The 21,012-nt window shown below is 37.0% G+C and overlaps 2 protein-coding genes across 3 annotated transcripts in view; one reads left to right on the top strand and one right to left on the bottom strand.

Moving 5' to 3' along the window:
• Nucleotides 1-40: 40 nt before the first annotated feature.
• On the bottom strand, nucleotides 41-7,810 carry taldo1 (transaldolase 1). Its single transcript, XM_067495731.1, has 8 exons — nucleotides 7,628-7,810; nucleotides 4,722-4,845; nucleotides 4,198-4,305; nucleotides 3,825-3,956; nucleotides 2,180-2,355; nucleotides 926-1,123; nucleotides 612-757; nucleotides 41-515 (listed from the first exon to the last, which is right to left on the bottom strand). The coding sequence occupies exons 1-8, from the start codon at nucleotides 7,725-7,727 to the stop codon at nucleotides 483-485; spliced, it is 1,017 nt and encodes a 338-aa protein (XP_067351832.1). The 5' UTR covers nucleotides 7,728-7,810; the 3' UTR covers nucleotides 41-482.
• Nucleotides 7,811-11,195: 3,385 nt separating this feature from the next.
• tspan4a (tetraspanin 4a) overlaps nucleotides 11,196-21,012 on the top strand; it is a 104,493-nt gene continuing 94,676 nt past the window's right edge. Inside the window, exon 1 of one of the 2 annotated variants that reach the window (XM_067495717.1) lies at nucleotides 11,196-11,317. The gene's annotated coding sequence lies outside the window, so the exon portion shown is untranslated. The remainder of the gene's footprint in view (nucleotides 11,318-21,012) is intronic. The other variant, XM_067495718.1, reaches the window with a different exon arrangement.

Raw genomic sequence — 21,012 nt, 5'->3', positions numbered from 1 at the left:
TACTGATTTGTTAAGACAGAAAGCATGATGACCAAACAACTGTGGCTGAGAATTTTATTTATTGAAAGAACAAAATATATAGCTTAGGAATAATGGTCTACAATGGTCCATTTGAAAGTCTGTAGAAAAACTCTGGTCATAGCCAAAAAGTTCTACTCGAATAGGCATAATAAGGTTTAGTCTTGCTGAGCAGTTGTCGTATTAACATATTTCTTCTGCAAAGTTGTTGTTCCTTTATGGACAAGTTTCTATTAAATATTAGACTATTTTAGAACAACTCTATACCCACATAAGTATTAATCACAATTCACATTTGGTCAAAATATAGTCAGTCTCAGCTTATAAGAGGAAAGTGATTAGGAAGATGGTCACTGGAATTTGGTCAGACGAGGAAAGGACGCCTGCTGTTTTGGGCTTTAGTGGGGAGACAGAAGGGCACATCCCAACTCCTTTTTGCCAACGCGACTGGATGTTTCAGTCCATTACTGGCCGTTTTTCACGTTAAGCATTTTTTCCTGTAACAAAATTGAGGAACAAAGAATAAGGACAAATACTTTTAAAGCAAGAATAGGTTAACAACATGCAAGCAGAGACAAAGGCAAATCTTTTACTTTGATCATGGTCTCCAGCTTGATAGCATCAGCAGCAAACTTGCGGATTCCATCAGACAGTTTCTCCACAGCCATGCGGTCCTCATTGTGCTCCCAGCGGAAAGACTTTTCATCCAGGTGGATCTTCTCCAAATCACAGGCCTTGGCTGCAAAAATAAAAGGAGCAAGGTCAATTCTGAATTGTTCACATTTCAAGTCAGGCCACAAGCTCAGCTTTAGAATGTAGTCAAACTTCTTTCCTTTTGTTTTCACTTCACTGAAAATGCACACACAATGAAAATAAACAGGCAAAGCTTTTGATAACAGAAAAGTACCTCTGTCCACACTGAGCATCTCTGTGATAGTGCTGTGGTCCTGGTTGAGCTCTGCCAGGAGCCCAGGGGAAATGGTTAACAGATCACAGCCAGCCAGGGCTTTTACTTGTCCTGTGTTTCTGAAGGAGGCTCCCATCACCACAGTGCTGTAACCAAACTTCTTGTAGTAATTGTAAATCTTGGTGACACTCAACACACCTAAGTGCAAAAGAAAGAACAAACAACCATGAGGCAATTTGAGCGCAGTTCACATGCAGATACAAAAGTAGTTGGCAGTAGCTAGATGCTTGAATCAAGATCACCATAAATTGCTCTTCCCTAGACAAAACGTGTCGATTTTTTGCCTTGTTTAAGAAAATGTATGTACAGTTTGTAAGGTAAATAATGGTATGTTTAAATCGCTGTATCGTACAGGCACAGCATTTTGTTCCGTGCCATCTGTCACATGACATCCATTGCCATTTATGTAAAAGGTAAAGAATTTAGTGACGCATATTGGCAGTGACACACCTCAGAGCATAGGGTTAAATCTAGCACAGCCAGAAACAAGACAATTTTCGGAAACTGAATAGGTTTCACACTCTTTTATAAGTTACACACTTTAAATGGGAGCAACAGTATAATTCAATTCAGAAAGTCAATTATCAACAAATTACAGTATTACAATTTGATCTCACTTAAATACACTTTTTATGCAATTGAGCTTGTAGTATTGTCATTTGGCTGCACCTGCAACAGTTATTTAAAGCTACTTTTTGAAATAACAGTCAAAAAAGGTGCATAAACATTAGCCTAATGAGTGCCTATAAAATCCACAATATAAAAACACACAACTAATCTGAACATACCCAACTTATTGTGCACCTGCTTGTGTGATTTATAAATATGTTTGCCAATATTTTTTTATAGGTTTCCATGAAATTTACTGTATTTTGCAATATTTCATGGAAAAACAGAGACAAATCTGAAAGTGTTATTTTATGCAATTCCACTAGTTGTGTTGACTTTATTACTGACAGAGGAAATTGTTATATTTAAAGCTTTTGAATATTTACAACCATGTCATTCATCATTGGAGATGATTTTTATCGTGTGGTAAATTCTCACAGCCATACTCTGAAAAAAACTCAAGCTGTGCTACTTCAGGATTTAGAAATAAATGGTGGAATTACAGCTAATTACTATTTAACCAGCATCTAGTGCCACATTACAGGGCTTCATCTAGCAAAATTCTTTTGAGACAATCCGTATTACCTGGGTCTTCATGGGGTTCGTAGCTTTTGCGGTCTGTATTCTCTTTGTACCAGTCAAAAATCCGTCCAACGAAGGGTGATATAAGCGTTACCTCAGCTTCTGCACAGGCCACAGCCTGAGCAAAAGAAAACAGCAGGGTCATGTTGCAATGAACACCATGTTTCTCCTCAAGGTCCCTGGGGGAAAAAAAAATAATATATAAATAGATTAAAAAGAAATTCAGGTTTGTTTAAATACATCACAGACTCCATCTCAGTTACCTCAAGGTGTTCTTCTGATCAGTTAAAGAGTTAAACCTCAGGTTGTTGCTCCATGCTTGGCAAATCAATCAATGCAAGAATGAGTGAGTATGGGATTATTCTTACACATCAGGCATTAAAAGGACACCTTCACCGATTTTGAACTTGCTTCCTACGATTCTCGTTTGGGCACTACATATACATATAAATGGCGTTAAACTTCCAATTGCCTTCCCTACATTTAGCTGTAAAATGCCTCCAGATGACATCACATGAAGGAACCTTCACTTAAGATGCGGTCATCTTGTTGCTCACACGATGGATTTTATAATCCTTGACATACTGCTTTTCCAGATCTGCCCCTTATTCATACAGGGTAAAATGTTTTTGTGTTAAAAGACAACACAAAAAAGAAATTGGACACTTCTTGCATGCTGCCACACTATCCAGGTACACTGCCTTCCTGTGGGCTTGAGGACTCAGTATTAAATCCGAAGATGTCATCTGTGTTGAAAAGATGACACCTTTGAATAAAACATTTAAACCAGATAAGGGCCTGATTACACTTAACACCCACACAACTGTAAATGGCCATGGCTGTACCACCTCTCGCTAAAGACATGACAAGTATGAAGAATGGTACCAATTACAAACAGCAGCAACTGCGACAGGTTGGTTCATAGAAAATGAACCAACTTTTATCTTTAGAGATACAACACATTTAGGTTGACATAACCTCACCACCCATTTGCCTGGGTACTAGCATCCCCCACAAAGCCTCATTCCAAATCTGGACCCTTTTTCCTAAAAGAAACTTTGTCTAATTACAACATTTCTATACTCTATACCATTTTACATTCTAATTTCAACTTGCTTATGTTTTATTTAGTCGCTGCTGAATTGTCCTTGGAATCCCGTTTAACTGGGCTCTGTTTTTGCTCTTTAAGTAGATTTGTTGTCCTCAGAAAAAAATTCAAATGATATGCTGCTAGCTCCTAAAAACAAATATTGATATATCACAATATAAATAAAATAGCCATTTCTGAAATATTCCTATCACTATCCTACAGATGTTTCTTTTGTAATGATTACATATAGAAAAAAAAAATCTTGTTCTGTGTACATCACTTGATCTTGTGTTGTTAAAGCCAACAAAGCCCAAACTGAAAAGGTTACCTCTTAGCAACACTGAAGGTTTTTGCATGTTTGAAAGTTTCTGAAGCTGTCAAATTTCCATCCAGGGAAAGTATATTGACTGTTTTTTTGAGGCCTCAAACAGGTATTCATTTCTGCCGAAGCCACCTGCTTTCATTGTATGACACTGGGGAAAAGCCGCTGTATGTATTCTCAGTTAAGAGACAAAGTGCCTCATTACTTTCACCATGATTCATACATTACATACTCACTTGCCAGCCTGGATTCCTTCCCATGTTGATGACAGCTTGATAAGCACACGCTCTTTGCCTATGCCTGCCTCTTCGTACAGAGCAATGAGTCTTAGGGCCTTGGCAACCATTTCATCTTTATCGAAAGATAATCTGTTAAGTGAAACAGACATAAGACCAAAATCTGTTTCTTAAATTAAATTCCAGAAACATAATGCTAAGCGTGAATGTTTAAGAATATTATGACATCAACATCCAACTGGACAGCAGAACATTAACCATCAACAGTTCCAGAATATCCGTTTTACTAGATGTCTTGCCTCCTGCCTTTCCCCGTCTGTGTTGTATTAAAAGTTTGACATTAAACATATTTCTTGCCATAGCGGACACCTACCTTGCATCCACCTCAGTAGACACTCTACCTGGGACCTTTTTGAGGATCTCTAGCCCAAAACTCACAAACAGCTTGTCCATGGTGTTGGCTACCTGCTCTTCTTCAGTTCTGAGGGAAAAAATAAAAAATAAATAAAAACAATAATGACATTACCTTACTGTCAGAACTTAGGGTGACCTAGTCACAAGCCCAATCCACACTTTTTCAAAATTTGAGTATTAAGAAAACAACAAATCACATAATTCTAAGAGTTGTGCTAGTTAAAAAATAAAAATAAAAATCTCACTCAGGTTAGAACATATTGCATAACATATTACAATGAACTTCCTCCTGTAAATTGAGGAACTCTGCCAACATCTTACAAAGCCCAAAAAAATGTAATACGCAATATCTGCCCAACCGCATTATATGCCTCCCTTCTTATGCAATTAATGCTCTTGAACTCTGTTGTAACCCAACAAACACATAATAGAAGAACAAGCTTTAATTTTAAGCTGTTTGGTTTAACTCTTTTGACCTCTTACCCGCCTTTGGCGATGCCATACTTAATGGCTTGATCCAACAGGTGCTGGTATCCTGGCATCTTTGCAGCAGCCAGGATAAGAGATGGGTTGGTGGTGGCATCTTGAGGCTTGTACTCATCAATAGCTACAGGAAGGGAAACAGAACAAAGTAGTTTAAAGCCACATACAGTAACCCACAGTTTTTTTCACACTGTAAATGTCATTTTTATGAATATTATACATCTCATCAAGCTCAGTTCCTTTAATCAATTTAATTTGTCTGGGGTCCTCCACTGAGGTAGCATTTAAAAGTAACAGAAGTCAAAGTTGTACAGGGCAGAGGAAACAAATACACAATCTGGTGTAGGCTTAGAAAAAGCCACTTGTTGCAAGTCCATTTCATAACTTCCCATTTTATAAGCTTGTAGAATCAATGCTATACATTTAGCAAGTAAAATAATTGAGCTCTCCTTTCAATACTTAAATTCTGTCTTCATTCGAATAATGAACATTAGAGGCGTCAGATAACTCTGGCACAATTAAACTACAATATCCTGCTGCTGTCAGATAGTAAATGGCACCACCTACTGTACAAAATCACTATGTACCAGCTGTGGAAGTGAAAGATATGATTTGGGCAAAATTAAAAGATTCAATAGTCTTTTCCTCCTTCCTCATTTTAAAAGATTGATAATGGGGATCTGTAGCTGAGAATCATTAGCCTCACATACTTGGCAAAAACTGTGCAAAGTTTTAAAGCTGGAGCCACAATTTGTTTTATTTTCCTTAATTTTAGAATCAATGAAAGAGACATCTACAACCAACTACTGCAAATCACTCCATAAATGGAGGTTTGAACCAAATAAAATATTATAGTATAGGCTGCTTGATCAATTGACTAAGGAATTTATCTTATAATCGGCAGCAAAATATAACATTAACATATACGAAAGTATTCACGACTACAGAACTTTAGAAACATCCTGTTACAGTTTACAGGCTGTTGCACATCTTAATTTGGTATGGATGAGCAGCGTGGCTTTTTTATTGAGTACAGTGTCAGCACTGTTTTCACAGCCGTGTCCAGTTTTTGCTGCCAAGTTCAGCCTAAAAACAAAGCCTGCTTCTGTTGTAATCAGTTCTCTTGTACACCCCTATCGCCAAAATAATAAAATAGTATAAAAAATGGCTAGTTTGCTTGATACTTGTAATCGCCAACTCAACAGGTCACCATGTACTTAAAGAACCAATTACAGCAGCATGCCCAAGATGATATGAGAGATTTTAAGTTTTTAAACTTATTATTTTAACAACCATCTAAAATGGTCAAAGTACACTCTGTTTTTCAGCTGGACAAGCATAAAAGTATCACAAGGTTAAAAAAAATATATAAAGAAGATTGTAAATCATGTTATGGTCCAGACTAATAAAAATCTGTAGCTCAGATTACAGATATCACATTTATTTAGAATTTACCATGAACTAGGGCAATTCACATGTGTGACCAAATTACAGAAATTGCAAATCTTAATTCTTGTTTCATATAAAATCTAGATTACATAAATTGGACTACATTTTAAAAAAAAACAACAAACAAAAAAAAAGGGGGTCTTTAAAAAAAGCTAATGGCTGCATGAATCTTGAATATCCGCTCATCACCATCACAAACTCTGCATAGGTTTTCTTGTCAGTTAAGGTGTTGACAGAAATTAAGAAATGTTTAGACAAATTGCGTAAATTGGCACCATATGATAGAAATTGTGCCTGTGTGAGCCATAGAAGTTTCTGCTGCTTGATTGCAAGTTGATTGTACTGCTCTGTAGTAACAGGGCTGCAACATCATTTCTGTGATCAATCTTTCAATTATGTCTTTGATTACCTTTTTAATCCCATACATGTCAACAAAAACAAAAGCAACATCTTAAAAAACAAAGAAGGTTGGAGTTCATTGTCAAAGTTTGCAGTCTGTTCTATCCATCCCCTGTAAGCAGGCCTCAGGCAGTCATTTGTGTCAAGTAAAGTAAACGGTGTGCAGTTTAGTAAAATACACACTGACATGTAAAAAAATAAAAAAAAGTCCACAATAGCTCCAACAAATACTTGGTTATTTACTTCAAACTAAAATAACAGGCAACTAATTTAATAAATTAATTGGCATTTTATAACAAAAAAGGCAAACGTTTGCTTGTTGCAGCTTCATAAAAGAGCTAATGTAATCTTAGAGTTTGACAGTTTTGTGTTGCAACCCAGCACCACTCCTACTTTGTCGTGAGAGTAACTATATTAGCTTTCTATTGTCATTTCTGTCATGTCATCCTGAGTCTGCAAGTTGTGCACGAGGAACTATTCGGTTTGCATCACTGTGTAATAGTATTACTGCATACTATTCCTCATTCAGTCCTATTAGAAAACACGACCTTTTTTCCACTGTGGCATGAGTCACAGGAGGAAAATATAGAAGTTTTCACCTTTCGGCATGTTATCTTAGGGAGCTCAGCATTCTGCAATCTCCATTTGCTTTCACCACGTACACATGCTTAGTAAGTGCAAGTTGCGTTTTCAGCACATGTTACATGTGATGGTGATAAAAAGGATACTGTAAACAAAACACTTGGATTCTCAATAGAATAAGCAAATACGTCACTTTAGTTAGCAAGACTTTCAAGTGGCTAACGTAAACTAGCTTCTTTCACTAAATTAAGTAATCGTATTATCAGATTTTCAGACTTAATAGACACATAAACTTACAACGTTCTAGGAGCTGGTTAGCCTGCTATTTTGCTAACATTCGCAAACCGTGTGGATGGAGTAATGCTAACGTCTAACTGATCCTGACACGGCGGTCATTCACATTAATCTGGACCCTTCCTGGTAACTTGGTTAGCATGCTAACCAGCTAACGCGACCATGCATTAGAAGTAGTTTACCGTTAAAATCTCCAGTGTCTGCCACCACCACAGTGTGCTTCTTCAGCTGGTTTAAGGCTGACTCCATTTTTCGCCGTTTGTCTGGTGACCCACTAGACATGATGAACAGAGACAGGGACCCTTTTATACACAGAAAACACGTGAGAGCAGGCGGACGGTCAGAGAGACGGCAGCGCGCGCAGTAGGAGGAAGGAGTTATCGGTAACGCGCACAGAATTGCTAAAAATGTTCGGTCGGAAAAACAAATTAATGAATTTGAAAAAAGAGAAATTATTACAATTATTGCTGTCATAATGGATTTCTAATTAGTACAACGGTAATGTATAACCTACAGATAGGACTATCAAGTGGTTAAATCAGCACTACCCATCTTTAAACCTTTTTTTTTTATTAATTACTACACATGTTTTGTCGTAGTTACCATAATCAGAATTAGTCAAAAGATTTTTTCTTAGTTGAGTACCTTTACTTTTGTATTTTAAGCAAATTGTAGACAATCTACAAACCCAATGTGTAAAACGTAAATAAAAACAGAATGCATTGATTTGCAAATCTCATCAACCCATATTTTATTCACAAGGGAACATAAAAAACATATCAGATGTTGGGTGAGTAGCGAAATATTTCTAACCAATGCGAATGAAGTCCAATTGAGATGATTCAGTCTTCGGATAACCAAACCTGGATGACTGAGAATTTTCATCCCATCATTCTATTTTTGTTAAGGTATTTCCCTTTTTCTGCACAGCCTCCTTTGTACTTCCTCTTCCTCATAGCATGACACACATACAATACAGCATTAGATCGAAGACTGATTACACATCCCATTTTAAATCATTTAAACCACAAAATTCTCTACAAATGTGGTTCATTTAGGTTATAACTTTAAAAGTCAGTACAGTATTTTCATTTTACCTAACCAGAATTAACTGTAACAATGTCAAATTCAAAAGTAACCACATTTCTTCATGAATATATTTCCTTAATGATTGACCTTACTCATACGTTTATCTTTTAATCACTCTATCAAAATCAACCCCCATGTTTTCTTACTGTCAGGTCTTCCTGCATCATGGGGTTTGTGTCTTCTTTTGGTGCTGTCATCTCAGGTATTAGAGACACACAGTCTATTCTTTCCTACTTTGTTGTAGAATGGGCTTGTATTGAAAACTTGTATTTTGAGGCCAAAAGGGCTTTCTCAGGTGGTCGTCACTGTCCATTTTTCTGGTCTTTTGTTCAGAGTATTCACTAAGAAGTGAAAATATATTTTTTATATCAATACATTCTCTTTTGTTCTTATGGTAAATTCTGGAAATGTGAACATAGATTTCCAACTGCCAACTCTGAGAGAGCTAGTTTTTAAATGTTTATTAAATGTTTGAAAAGCCATCTAGTGTATTAAATGCAGCTGTGCTTAACCTATTATGACATCTCTGAAGGTCATGAGTGTCTTTTCCTCTGTGCTCTCCTGGAGATTGAATACAAGATTGATGGTGTTGTGTTTCAGTGCCCCAAGTCAGAGGAAGTAAAACAAACATAAAAGTTTGTTTTTCTCTCAGGTGTTTCTAGGAATCTTTAACTAGGGTGGCCAGGGGTAGCAAAGGGAAGTCTTAAGGTAGCCACAATGAGTCATTAATTCATCCTCACAGTGCACAATTTTTTGTAATTTGCTGTAATCAAATTTGCAGTAATTATATATTTTAACAACAAAAGACTAAAATCTAAATTAGTAGACTGCATACACACTCATACTGTTGCTGGTCAGTCAGAAGGATGAAACAAGATTTTATTTTATTTTTTTTAGATTAAGAAGCATATTTATGGCGTACTGATGATGTCATTAGTGATATCATATGGCTTTGGTGATTCCTCATAATTTACCTTTGCAGTTTACCTCTTACATTTGTTAGTAGTTGTCAAGTAAACAATGCATAACAGTAGTTTGTTACAAGAGAGTTTAGTTCAGCTCAGCAATTGAAAGGAACAGATGTGGACTATGAGAGACAGTAAGTGAAGCAAAGGCAATGACTACAAGATAGTGGGGACCGAAACAAGGTAGAAATGAAAGGTTCAGCGTGTAGCTGTGGAGGCACATGGTTCTGTGGTCTAGATATACAAATGTCCTGTGGATTTAGCCATACTTTGAGAAACGTGTTCTGTGGAATAAATATAAAAAAGTTTTCTATTTGTGCTGGGAGCAATTTTGATCCCATGGCCTTACCAGGTGCAGAAAGTTGAGTAGTGGCTCTAAACGATACAATGTAAAAAGACAGATAATGAGTGTAACTAAACAGATAAATTACAACTGAAGGTAATTTTCCTAACTTTATATATTGCTGGTAATTTTTTACATATGATTCTGACTACTAAGAGTTTAGGAGTTATCAAAGATTACATTTGTATTGTTGCTTACTCTGCAGAATAATACACAGTGGCCATGTCAAAATACATATCTTTATATTTGTTATGATGTGCTCTGCTGCCTGAATGTCATTGGATTTTTTGGATTGGAGGTTCTGTTATATTCTAAAGATCACAGATCTAACATGCCTGAGCATACGGTGATTACAAAATCAGCCTATAATTGTGAGGGTGTGGGTGCCTGTGTCAAAGAAGGACACTTCTTGTTGTGGAGACCTTGACAGTGTCCTTGTTTGCTGGACAGACACCTGATCAGTGAAACTCAAGTAGGCAACTAAACTCCAAATGCTGATACACTAAGATAAAATGCCATTTATATATTGGGAATGATTTGAAATGATTTAAGAAATCACTCAACATCAGTCATTGAGCCATTTTTCTTTTCCCTGGGATGTGGTTCACTGGTACAGCTGGCAGAGGGAGCGGGATTGCTTTAGTGTGAGGCTGACAGACTGTGTGTGTGTGTAGAAGCTGCCCTGCCAGAGACAGACTCTGGAGAAACTGCATCAGATACACCAAAACTATAACTTCACATCTGTTATTCTCACTCAGTGAATCCTTTAAGTGCAAACAAAATGCTGAGAATTTGTCAGCATTCCTGCTCAAAGTTAGTCGCACTGTGGAGCTCTGCAGAGGTGAGAAGACAGGTCATCATGAAAGAACCTGTGTCAACAGCCTAAACATTAGTGGCCTTAAAAGGAAATTTGTGTTGTTGTGTAATTGTCTTATGTTGAAAGCCGTAAAATAAGTTAAATCTCAGTGAAAAAAGCATATTTAACACCTCTAAAGTATGCTGAGCTGAGATAGAGCTGAAATAGTTATATTATATCTGATGATATATTACTTCTGGTTACTTTATTAAAAAAAGAATCAGCCTAGAAACCACCAAAGATTTGTGGCTGGTCAAAACTATTTGCATGTATTATAAGCACCTATTTGTATTCATCAGATGGTGCTTTTAAATCACCTACTGAGACAGAGGAAATTAGCCTATAAATTACTTTTGGAAATCGTTGTGGGGCCAACAGCTCTATGGAAATCCCTTCTGCTTTTAAGTGCTAAAGCTGTACTCACCACTAGATGTTGCCGTTTTGCTGCTTAGTGGCTCAGTGACAGTCACATGTGCATCCATGCTGAGGAAGAGAGAGAGAGAGAGAGCAAGAGAGACTGCAGAAAGGAACAACTTGAGAAGTTTTGTCATACACTGAATGTAGAAGAAGGACAGCAGGGACAGCCGGGAGAGAGTGTAGAGAGTGAGATAAGTGAGTGGTAAGTTATTTGTGCATATCACTTTCTATTCAATTGAGAAGTATGAACTAACAGGCTTTGACTTCTCTAACTTCTTACCCTCTTGTTGTTGTTGAATTCTTTATTCTGGTTTCCACTTAGATACTAGTAACTTTAATTTAGAGAGATAGCAATGATAAATAAGGATAAGGAGGCTGTGTGTTTGTGTATGTTTGTAGGCTAACTTTGTTAATCTTTGTTTCATTTGTTATGTGTGAGCTTGTTACATTGCTTAAACTAGGGGCTTAACTCTTATTAGAGTTCATCATTCAGAACTAGATTTGCTCATAATGTTGTTTAACACAAGCCAGTGTGCTGTTTTCACCTGCTGTAGCTTTAGTACATGCAATCAGTTGTTTTGATAGTGTAAATATGCTAATGTCAGTGAATGGGGCTCTGTGATTGGCTGGGGAATGTTTCTCTTGATCTCGATAAAAGACAGAAATAAACTTGTGGAGAAGAACAACATTTCAGAATACCAACCATTCCTTAAGATATTCCCTCCCATTAGTGTTTTCTTTTTTTCTCTTGAGGGGTTACAGCAACAGAAGGCCTTGCTGGCTTCTCAGAATGTTGGCTGCTTGGCAAGATGGAGAGGAATGCCATGCTATGTGCTCTTGTGTTAGGTTAGCCGAGGTTATAAATTCTCCCACAGGAAACTGCTCCATATTATAGGACATGTTGTACATTAAAAATGAATTTCAACTTTAATGAAGCCATTAATGCTGTACTAATCTAACCTAAAAACAATTACAAAAGGAGATGTTCCTTGTCTTCCTGCACCCAGTTGTGCACCAGCTTTGAGCTATATTTGTTTTACTGTTGCATCAGTAGGATTTGAAAGCAGCAAAAAATCTCAGTTGTCCAATAACATCAGTGCTAAATGACAGGTCTTGGCATCAGTTCCTCAGAATCAAAGAGATATTTTTTTATAGGCCATATGTTTTGTGTTGATTCTCAACAGTCATACATGGATAAATATACTATCACTGAGTGAGAAATGCATTTTATTTAAACTGACAGGAACCACAATAGACCAGAATGCAATGCAGCAACAAGCATTTTGATAAGAAGCATCATTCTGACTTTTTGTTAGCTACAAAAACTAAAAGCCACTAAAATCACATGAACATAAAAACCTTCATCATTTGTTTACGAGTTGCTGGGTACTTCAACGCCTATTCCTAACCCCACATTGCTGTCCATACACTATATCCCTCTTTCTACAGCAGTTCATGAAGATACCTTCTTTATAAATCAAATCATCAGGTCATGTTTTATGTATAATATTAGGAGTGCTCACGTTTTAACCAGCTCACAGTGACATTGCTGGATGCGCACCGATAGAGTAAAGACAGGGAAGCAGCCTCCTTTTCCCATGTCCTCCCACATTTCATCAGCTTCAACATGGTTGAATGGGTGAACTGATGGCACTGGACAGTTGGCAGCTGGCCACAGTTTATATTCAGCCTGCAAACACTGTTTAAGAACAAGGCTACGACACAGAGTTTTCAGTCTACGTGTTCTCCTTGCAGCATTACAGTTCTTGTGGCATCTAGCTATTTTAATGAAGCAATGAATGTATGGTTGGGAGAGGGGATGTTGAGCATTTTCCTTAATCATCACAGCTGGTCTTGTTTGTCCAGCTATAGCTCTGTGGTTGACATGTGTGCTTCTCTAGGTGTGGCAACTTTCTCAGTAATTGCTCTGAACACTGGCTCCACTGAACGTGGCTAAAACAAGACTGCATTGTACTGCTGCCTGCAGGTTTGTGTGTTTGTGTGTGTATGTGTGCATACATCCACTGCTCTGCTCTAAATTCCCTTACCCAGTTTTGCTTCAGTACATTTTCTTTGCCAGATTCCAGCAGGTCCTCTCTCCTTTTTTTCCCTCAGCATAAAACATGTTGAATATCAAAAAAATGTTAAATGATTCACAAATGTATATGCATATATAATTTATAATCATTGTGTCCTAATAATTACTATAATTACAAATAGACAATGTAATTTCCAGAGAATTTGTGGTGGGATTGTTGTGTGCTATAAATACTCTGTTAGATTACTTTGCTGGCTGCTAAAATTCAAGCTTCATTGTTGAATTGAGCTAAAATCCTAACTAAGCCAGTTAGTCACACTTGCCCTGCTGTGATCACTTGGTGTGAAGGACCTTCTGAAAAATTTGGAAAATGTATCTTTGAGTGTACAGTATGAATGCCTAGGTACATTTGAGAAATGCAAGAAATTTTGAAGAACTGTAAGACTTGTTTGAAATAAATTCACAAACTATAAAAGAAACTCTTTTAATTCATTCACAACTAGAGGTACAAAGAACTGCTGCAATGTTTTCACTGATGTAGTTGCTAAGGTTGTTGCTAAGATGGCCATGGCATGGCACATTAGTGTGTTTGAGTACAGTATCTGTGTATATGTGAGTTCATTCTAATAAGCTGATCAAGAATCATTTGTTACCATTGTGTTGCCATAGTGATACTAAATGCTTCAGTAGCATTTGTTCAAACAGGGTTTTAGCTGAGATGCCCCCCTCAATCTCTGACCTGAAAGATCACAATCATAAATCACATAAAATTTGTAAAATGTGGGAACCAGAATCTGGACAGAGTTTGTATTTAATATTTTAGTGATGTTGACCAAAGAACAGGGAGACAAGGAAATATATTGTTTTCCCACAATAACATATAAGTTGTATGGTATTTCTTTAGATTTCTTTAAGTTTATTCCTGCCAAAGTAGACAGGATTGTATAAGAACAGAAATGATATATTGTGTCTTAAGGGAAATCAGCCTTATGATAAGATCAGGTGATAAAGGGTGGATGCCCAGTTATGTTTAGTGTGTAATTGCTGTGAAAGTTAGAACACAGACACAAAGTAAAACACAAAAAGAGTTTTTCTGTGATAAATCGTGGTTGGATGCAACACAGCAGCCCATTAATTATAGGAACAATACACTACAGCAGATGTGAGATACTAGAAATTGTGATGAGGCCAATATAAATTAATTATTTGGTCAGAATCAGATAAGATACAGGGAGATTGAATTTGAACTAGGATATTACAATAAAAGTGCAACATGGGATCTTGCTACAGGAATTTTCTCAGCTACCCATCCGTTTTCTATTTTTTTTTTAATATTTATGTCATGCATGTCTGCAGGTGTGCCCTAAAATATATTACACCTATTTAAATTTCACTTGCATTTTTGGATTTTATCATTCAGTCCTGGTGCTTCAGTTTCTAAGATTCTGTAATAAGGTCATGAGGTGTAAATATAAATGCAAAGAAAATGCAAAGAAAGCAAGACTTTAAAACAAAGTTGACAATTGGATGAAGTGCTCAAATCCATGACTTGGTAAGACCAAGTATACATCTAATCTAAAACAAGTGAAAGCCCTGTGTTCATAATTTAACTCAAGTAATAGTACAACTATATGTACCAAAATGTGATGTTGTAGTTAGTTCAGATGGAGCTACTTTGTAGTACATATACTCATTACTCAAAAAAGGTATTTGCCTAAAAAAGTAAACCACGGTAGATTTATAATTTTTATTGTTAATCTATCATAGTTTGTATTTTAACATTTTGGTGTTCTTGCGAGTATCATGACAAGATTGAAAGCATTTTCACATTGATCTGGTAAAGTTAGCTCAGCATAAAGTCTGGAAACATTGGGAAAGCTTGCCTGGCCCTGTTCAGATGTAACACCATCGATGTGAATTCACTTAAGCTCACTGACTAAAACAATATGTTGACTATTGAATCCAAACATTCCCTCGGTGGTAGAAATCCAGTGTGAAAATCCTTTAGTTTCTATACTGATCATGTAGGGAACAGATTTGTTTAAGGTTGCCCGCAACAAGAAAAGGAAATCAAGGAGGACTGAGGCTGACAGTTGTAGTCACAACAACCGCAGTTTGCTCTTAACTGCACATACTTGATGTCACACATAGTTGTTGTTTTTATTTATCAGCCTGTCCTCTTGGCTTGTGAGGCCGAGCACAGCCTCTTACATTGTGAAGGGTCTGTTTTGTCCCCACGGTTCCTCCTGGTTGAGAGCTCCGCTGAGTCGTTAGCGCCAAGTGAAAACCACAAGCCATAACTACTCTCTTTCACTGCTGCTGAATCCCAGTTGCACGCCCAGTTTAACACAGAAAAAATACAAGGCAGTGTTTCCCCCCCCCACTACATTTCTTGATGTTTCCTCCCTTGCTCACACCCGGTATCTCACTCTGCCTACCGTAATTTACTCCTCCTCGCTGACATACCCTGCCATATATTCTATTTAATGTTTTGTTTAGACTCACTGCTGTTCTTTGTACAGATGATAAAAATAGCTGAAAGCATTTACATTCAGCAGACTCTTTTTAGCCTTCTTGGTGGTGCAACTGCAGACTAATCTTTACATAACATATAATTTTGCATTAAGAATGCTTTCTTCAAACTATTTCTTGTGCATTTCTGCTTACATGGCTGATGTCTTTGCTTTCCATTTGCTAAAATGTCTCACAAAGCTTTCCCTCTCAGTTTCTTGATAGAATTACGTTTTCCCTAAATTGTGTCTAAGCAGCCTAAAACACTGCAAAGTAAGAGATTGACTCTTATTTACATTTTCCTGGCAGTCATTCATAGCCAGTCTTTGGTGTTCTTAATAGATTTAGACTAACTTTATAGAGGCTGGCTCCCTGGATGCGGATAATGCTTAGGCCTCAGACTGAAAATCAATTTTCATGACTTTAAAAGGGAGAGCATCTGTCTAGTAGGTTTAAAGTACAATGCTTTCAGAAAGTTTCCAAACCCCATGACGTGAGCCACAGTGAATACAAAGTAAACTGGGTTTGTTGTCGACAATCGGCCCAGAATATTTTATAATAAAAATGTCAGAGCTTTAATTTTTTCCCCAGTTTATTTTGAAAACGTTATCCCATTTAAACACATACAATTTGCGACTGAAATTATAGCTTCAACTCTTCTTGTTTGTGTCTTTGTTTGCTTGACACATCTGGATTTGGGAATTTTTATCTTTTACCATTCAAAATGTTGAGTTTCTCTACAGCTCAATAGGAAGCTTCTGTGAACAGCTATCTTCAAGTTCCTGCACAGACTTTCAATAGGATTCATTCAAGCCTTTTTTTTTTGGCCTGGCCACTCAGCCGCTTACACATTCTGGTATGGAATGAGCTCTATTATTATAGGTTTCATACACTTGTTAAAATGAAAAATCTGAACTACATACTCAGCTGTATCCTTTTATACCAGCGTAAAAATTTGCTGTCATCTCTTGATCTGATAGTTGTCTCAATATGAATAGGCAACTAATTACAATAATTTTATTTTTCCAGGAATAAGATGTAAATGTTGCAAATATGTAAATTTTCTTCATTGGAAAGAAAACTGGGACTCTAAGCATAACATCAGATATCAACAGGATTTTTGAGGGGATGTACATTAGTGTTTGGGATAACTGTTTACTGCTGTATGGTCAACTACTAGAACTATATATCACATGACCCCTACTGAAAAATACAAATTTAGCAGCAAATTAATAAATAATAATGTGCATAATAATATGTGCTGTTGATTAACTAACAGTGTTGCTATGCTGACTCAACCTACATTTCTACACAGCAAGGTAGCAAGGTGAGAGTTTGAACCACAGGCAATTAGCAAAATATGCTGGTCTTTAAAAGCTTAGATAGATTGATGTAAACAGAGTCGCTCATAGTGCCAAAACAAATCTCCACTGTAGGTTCCCTTCAATTTCACAGTGTTTCTGCAATTTTCAGCTGATTGTTTGGTTTATCTGTTTTTTCTCCCAGCATCTGTGCTCTTTTGTTGGTACCTTTACTATTGGCAGCTTCATCAGGATTATTTTAAACAATAACAACAACAAAGAACTACTCTAAGAAGTATACTACCCTCTCAGCATTTAAAAGCAGACGGACACAGTTAGAGAATTGCTGGGGAGTATTGAGCATTCAGCCAATAAAGACCCACATATTTCTTCTAAAGTCTATGGAAACCAAAACAGAGATAATATTGGACTTAATGTTGCTCAGTGTCTGATCGCCAGATGCGTTAACTGCTGGGTCTTCACTAACTTTAACTTTATTAAGTCACCCTCTTAACTTACTAGATAAAATCAGGCCTGTGCTCACAGCTGGCTACTGCTGGCCCCAGGTGGCCAGAGTTAGTCATTGCAGCTTAAAATAGACCAAATTTGAGAGATATTATTTGCTTAGCAGAAGGATACACAGTAAGAAGTAAGGACTTTGTAGGAACTGACTTTTTAAAAAAAAATTAACTAAACAGTGGCCCTTAAAAAATGAATAAAGTTTGAAGCCACCCTCTACTGGAAATAATGATTTAGGATTTTGGGGATTCATTAGAGCTTTGAAGCATGTGTTGTCACACAGAAGTGCAAAAAGGACAGATGTAGAGATTATATTATCTGTGCCGTCTTTGATTCATTACAGCTAAAATATTTAATTTCTGATTACTCTTTCATCGCTGCCTTCAGGATGCAGTTATGTGCCCCCTTTTTTCAGCCACTTTCCAGCAGATTTGACAAATAATCAGTTTGTTGTCCTTGGTCAAGATTTCCTGCCACATAAAAGAAATTCCTATGCAATTTCTTTTGTCGTTGTTCAGTTTGTTTAGAAGAGTGACACTATTCTTTTTGTAATGAAGCCACCTGCTGTGTTCTTTTAAATTTGTGTCTAATGTTTGGTTCTTTCTTAATCTTACAGCTGTGCTGGCCCATTTATGAGGTTTATACTGCATTGCTCGTTATTTCACTGCCATCTGTGTGAACATGTATGTTATGTTTAGTTTTAAATCATGTCTAGCCATTCGAAGTGAACACAACTGGACATGCAAATTCCAGTTGCAGAAAATGTGAGGCAAATTGGATGCACCCAAACTTGATTTGACATGTCAGTGCAAGACTTTGAATAATTATTGCCTCAGAACATTTCCGCTTTTCATTTTTAATTCATTTGGTAACAGCTTTAAAAACACTCACTTCAACATTTATGGGTTAATGTGTGTAGACCACGGACAAAAAAAAAATCCTAATTAAGTCTATTCCCAGTTGAAAGGGTTTTATCTTTATGAAGATGTTGGAGAGGCTAGCATCCTTCAGAATTACATTATATTGCCTAGATCAGTAAAAAATACTGATTTTGCAACTCTGAGAATACTGGATCTGGCATGTTTTGAGCTTTTATTTTTGTCTAAACTGCTGCTGTAAAACCACCCTTTTTCTATTCAGTAGTACTGATTATCACATTTGCTATATATATTTTTTAAAAGCAGTGTCACATTGAGAACTAATAGAAAATCTTGTTTTTATGCCATTTTAGGATGATTTACCTAATTATATACCCAATCAGCTCACAGTGACTACTGTCACACATCATTAGCCCCTATTAGAACCAATTTTCCCAGCACTGTAATTAATCCTCATGTAGAGGAGCCTTTGTTGCCTTGATTTCCTTGCCCTTTGTAAAGTCTTCTGCATCCTGGTCAAACCTACAAACTCTCTCACATACACATACACGCTTTTGTTTTTTTTACACTTTTTTTACACTTCTTGTTGTCAATAAACTGATAAAAAGAAAATGTATAGATGTAAAGCGATCACAAAGCTTGCCACAGCAGATCATTGTCTGCATGTTGATTTGGCAACCAGACAACAACAATATAAAGGTGCAAAATGACTACAGGGTTTCAAAAAAATTAAAGAGGAACAAAACAGTCATAAAGAGACTGAAAACAACTACAAGGAGACATAAAATGAATGAGATGAGGGCTTTAAATGCATGTGACTAGGGGCCCACTGTCTAATGAGCTGTCCATATGATGCAAAATGTTTGAGCGGGGGGGTGGGGGGTGACAAAGGACAAAGAGTGTAATTTTGCTCTTATTTGTTATGCGCCTATCTTGGTCTGATGTAATTAACATTCACATTCTGCCACTCCATAGTCCACAGTGTCTTGTTCTCGTTGAGAAATTCACAAGGTACTTCTTTACTGCCATAGCCTGCGGATTTGTTGCTATGGAAACAAAGCTTTTGGAAGTCAGAGTGAATTCGTTACCCAGTACTTGTGTTTGCTTTTTCCAATGGAGGATAAGTTACGGAAAAGTTTAAAGAGTGTTGTTGACAGTGGTTCGGTAGCTCTCAGTGAATTCGGATCCCGCTTCTTTCTTCGGTCTCCGCATGTTAAACTCATCCATGAAGTTTAGTTTTTGAGCTGGAGTAGAGGTTTTGACATTTTTTACTGAATTTCTGGTAATCCATTCATCGAAAGCCAATAAGGGATCTTAAAAACAAATTCTATAATATTTAAAGCATAGACCAAAAGGCATTGACCTTGCATCACTAATCTGATAAATTATTCAGCTACAGTATATTTGCTTTATCTGTCCAGGCTGTATTGTTTCTGCCTTAACCTTGAATCATATGCATATATTACTGACTCTGACTAGGGCTCTAGTTTCAAAAGAATAGCTGATAATGTTGCAAATAAAAACAAAAACAATACAGCACACCCTGTTGTGTAATTGTTAAGTGAAAACACAGCTTAATGTCACTTTCTCTGAAGGCCTTTTCTTTTATCATAACAGAGTGTTTTTAACAGAGGAGATTTAGATGTTTTGACTCGTGATTAGGGTTGACACAGTAGAGGCTCTTTTCTCCCTGCTGATTACGGTGATACTGGAGTCACTGGAGTGTCAGCTCACAGTTTTGAAGTCGGCCACTGAGGGCTAAATGAGCCATTTAGTAAGAATGTGGTGAATAGTCATGACTGCATGACTTCCCTGTGTACGCAGGGATGATTAAAAACCCAAACTAAATGGACATACCATATATAAGTCCCAATGAAATCCTGTACCTGAAATGTTTTGTCCTTAAAATGTTGAAGTTTCATGTTGATGGACTATCGGAGGGGCACCTAATGCATTCATGGGTTCAATCAGTACAGAATGACCATGAACGTTTGGTTAAAATCCAAAATAAACATTCCTAATAGACGAGATTCTGAACTACATTCTCAGTAAGATATGTACATATCTTTGAGGTAGAAATGAATGAAAGAGATGAACATGGATGATTGAAAATGAAATCGCAAAGGAAATAAATAGAAAATGTTCAGAGGGCAGAATACATTGTTAGCTTATTATCAAAACTCTGTATTTTATAAGTCTGTGGATGGTTTTATACTGCCCTGTATTGTGTTTTCTATGGGCACCTAGTGGTCACTTTTGCAGTATGAGTTTGCCCCCTCACTCTGGGTTTTGTGTGTAGCCATCGGTTTTCAGTTTTGTCCTTAAAAGCAACCTGACATAGCCTCTATGCCAGGTTGCTTTTCAATGTGCCTCAGAGTCAAGTGATGATTAACAGAAAAGAAAACAAGATGAAAACACATAGGCTGCACGGACGTCTGGCTAGTTGTCCCTATAATCACTTGATTTCATGACTGTCTTAGTTAGAACTCGTTGGTGTATGCTGTAGAAATGGGAGACATACAGCAGACAGGGACGTTTCAAGTTACAAGTACAGTGTCACAGCCAAATAGATTGGGTGCCACTGTGACAGAGCTCCACAGATGGAAAGTTGGACCTGTTGCTGAAAATAGTCCTTTAAAAATGCTTTTTT

Source organism: Channa argus, chromosome 2 (genome assembly GCF_033026475.1).
Source record: "Channa argus isolate prfri chromosome 2, Channa argus male v1.0, whole genome shotgun sequence".
Lineage (NCBI taxonomy): Eukaryota > Metazoa > Chordata > Actinopteri > Anabantiformes > Channidae > Channa > Channa argus.
The sequence above is the reverse complement of the archived record's forward strand: the minus strand, read 5'-3'. Positions and strand labels throughout refer to the sequence as shown.